At 45.0% G+C, this 2500-nt stretch overlaps 2 protein-coding genes across 2 annotated transcripts in view; one reads left to right on the forward strand and one right to left on the reverse strand.

The window, feature by feature from the left end:
• The first annotated feature begins 193 nt into the window (after window positions 1-193).
• Window positions 194-831, forward strand: LOC138859797 (U-scoloptoxin(01)-Cw1a-like). Its single transcript, XM_070116060.1, has 2 exons — window positions 194-237; window positions 402-831. The coding sequence occupies exon 2, from the start codon at window positions 407-409 to the stop codon at window positions 779-781; it is 375 nt and encodes a 124-aa protein (XP_069972161.1). The 5' UTR covers window positions 194-237; window positions 402-406; the 3' UTR covers window positions 782-831.
• Window positions 832-1972: 1141 nt separating this feature from the next.
• Window positions 1973-2500, reverse strand: part of LOC113802386 (U-scoloptoxin(01)-Cw1a-like) — a 649-nt gene continuing 121 nt past the window's right edge. The window contains exon 2 of the mRNA XM_027352960.2: window positions 1973-2412. Within this exon, the coding sequence (XP_027208761.1) occupies window positions 2033-2407 (375 nt within the window). The 5' untranslated portion in view covers window positions 2408-2412 and the 3' untranslated portion in view covers window positions 1973-2032. The remainder of the gene's footprint in view (window positions 2413-2500) is intronic.

Genomic DNA, 2500 nt, shown 5'->3' on the forward strand with positions numbered 1-2500 from the left:
TGTGTGTTTCCCAGAAAAGCTAAATAAAATTCATTATCTGCATAATTGTTTTGTTTTATAATTTGGTACTTCGATTAGCCTATTATCCTTTGAAAGAATTAACCATGCTAACGTCTAACCACTCATAAATCACTACGTCACCTTCAGCTGCATACCAAGGGGAATGGCGTGTATATAAGGGGCATGAGCGCTTCGTGGGCACTCACTCCCTCGCCAGACACCGTCACTGAACATCCAGTAAGTGAGAGGAAGGTCACTGACAACACTCAGAGTCTTAGTGTCCACGAAGCTACATGTGTTTAAGTGTTGTTGTGTGTAGTGAATCTTCGCAAAGGATAAAATAAAAGCATATACTTAAACAGCTGCGATCCCATCATAATCCTCCCTTTCCGTCTCCTCAGTCAGCATGAAGGTCCTCGCAGCTCTCCTGGCTCTGTGTGGCGTGGCCGCCGCCAACTCCCCCTTCCGCTTCTCCGACGGCTACCTCGACGTCCTCGGCGCAGAGCCCGTTCAGGCCTTCGACTGTGCCGGTCGAAGCTACGGCTATTACGCCGACGTCAGCAGCGACTGCCGCGTGTTCCACGTGTGCCTGCCCGTGGCTGACGACCTGGGCGACGTGCTCGAGACCGCCCACTTCTCCTTCTTCTGCGGCAACCAGACCGTGTTCAGCCAGGAGTCCCTCACCTGCGCCCACCCCGAGGAGGCCTTCCCCTGCGACCAGGCCGAGACCCTCTTCGACTCCGTCAACGCTCTCTTCGGCGTCATTCCCGAAGAAAAATAATTTATATGATCTAGTTAAACATTCACTATGTAACAGAAACAATAAACCAACTACACTAAACATCTGTATCCTTTTCGTCATTCTTATGGTATTGTTTAAGAAAAAAATGTAGGGACAGTATTCTCATTACTTATTTTCATTAATTCATTTTATTATCATTATCATTTTTAAGAAATGCATTTCAATATGTTATCCCGATATAAAGCTTGCTCTGCGGTTTGGCCAAGAATGATAATGAGAGGAGACTCATTAGTAAATAAGTAAATGAGTTTTCGCTCTGGTGTCAGCCGGTCCTTTTATTTGATTTGACATCATGTTTCCGGTTGGTGTTTCATTAACAAGTACAACTTTTGTTGTGGTTCTTTTCAGCTGGAGATTTCCTTTACCTTTAACCTCTAGAGGTATTTCCAGTATGTGTGGGTAAGTTATTTGCACTTGTGTGAATAGTGTATCATGGATACGGTTTGAAACACTAATGCCAATTACTTGTGTAACTGCAGAAATGTGGATTTGCATATTTGTTCAGCATGTCTGGCTTCATTCAAAAGTGCACGCGTGCATATATGTGTTCTAGAACTTTTTTCAATTTTCTAGTTTATGCGTTTGTGGGTGTGCACGCGCGCGGGTGTGTGTATTTACTTGCTAAAGTCGCCAAGTAAGACTCTTGCTGTTGATTCTTTTACATTGTATTTTGTATTCCCTGATGTCTCTAAAACCAGCAGCCTTTAAAATGTAATTTTCAAATCACGGAATTTCCCAAATACCGAGAACCACTATCGTAAACGCAAGGGGTATGACCTTACCTAACATGGTATAACTATGATACAAAAGAAGGAAACCCGTTTGCCACCAAAGAAACGCAAACTTATTCACTTTTCTAACTGGTTTCTTATCACTAGCATGTGGGAAAAATATCTATAGGCAATGAGAAAGCCAATGTTGCCTCATGAGTGGAGTTTGCAAGTACTTTCATAGCCTTTCTGGTTTACAGATATTTTTCTCTGGTGTTAATTTTCATAGGACTGTATCAGAAGAGCAAGTCAATCACATAGCTAATCCATTAAACCTGTAAACTGTTAATTAAGATCCGAGTCATTGTAACAAATATACATTAAATAATGGAAACAATCATGGGATTCTAGCTATTAATTCATGATGTGAGAAAAGAAGAAGGAATAAAAGAAGTAGATATTACGTGTGGTTGGTTTATTGTTTCTGTTACATAGTGGTTGTTTAACTAGATCATATCCGTTATTTTTCGTCGGGAATGACACCGAAGAGAGCGTTGACGGAGTCGAAGAGGGTCTCGGCCTGGTCGCAGGGGAAGGCCTCCTCGGGGTGGGCGCAGGTGAGGGACTCCTGGCTGAACACGGTCTGGTTGCCGCAGAAGAAGGAGAAGTGGGCGGTCTCGAGCACGTCGCCCAGGTCGTCAGCCACGGGCAGGCACACGTGGAACACTCGGCAGTCGCTGCTGACGTCGGCGTAATAGCCGTAGCTTCGACCGGCACAGTCGAAGGCCTGAACGGGCTCTGCGCCGAGGACGTCGAGGTAGCCGTCGGAGAAGCGGAAGGGGGAGTTGGCGGCGGCCACGCCACACAGAGCCAGGAGAGCTGCGAGGACCTTCATGCTGACTGAGGAGACGGAAAGAGAACGTTAAGTTAGGATCGCAGGTGATGTCCGAGTCTATATGATTTTTATATATATTTTTTCCATTTGCGA

This window comes from Penaeus vannamei, chromosome 38 (genome assembly GCF_042767895.1).
Source record: "Penaeus vannamei isolate JL-2024 chromosome 38, ASM4276789v1, whole genome shotgun sequence".
NCBI lineage: Eukaryota > Metazoa > Arthropoda > Malacostraca > Decapoda > Penaeidae > Penaeus > Penaeus vannamei.

Coding starts and splice junctions, on each gene's coding strand:
- LOC138859797 (XM_070116060.1), top strand. CDS start 407: ATGAAGGTCCTCGCAGCTCTCCTGGCTCTGTGTGGCGTGGCCGCCGCC.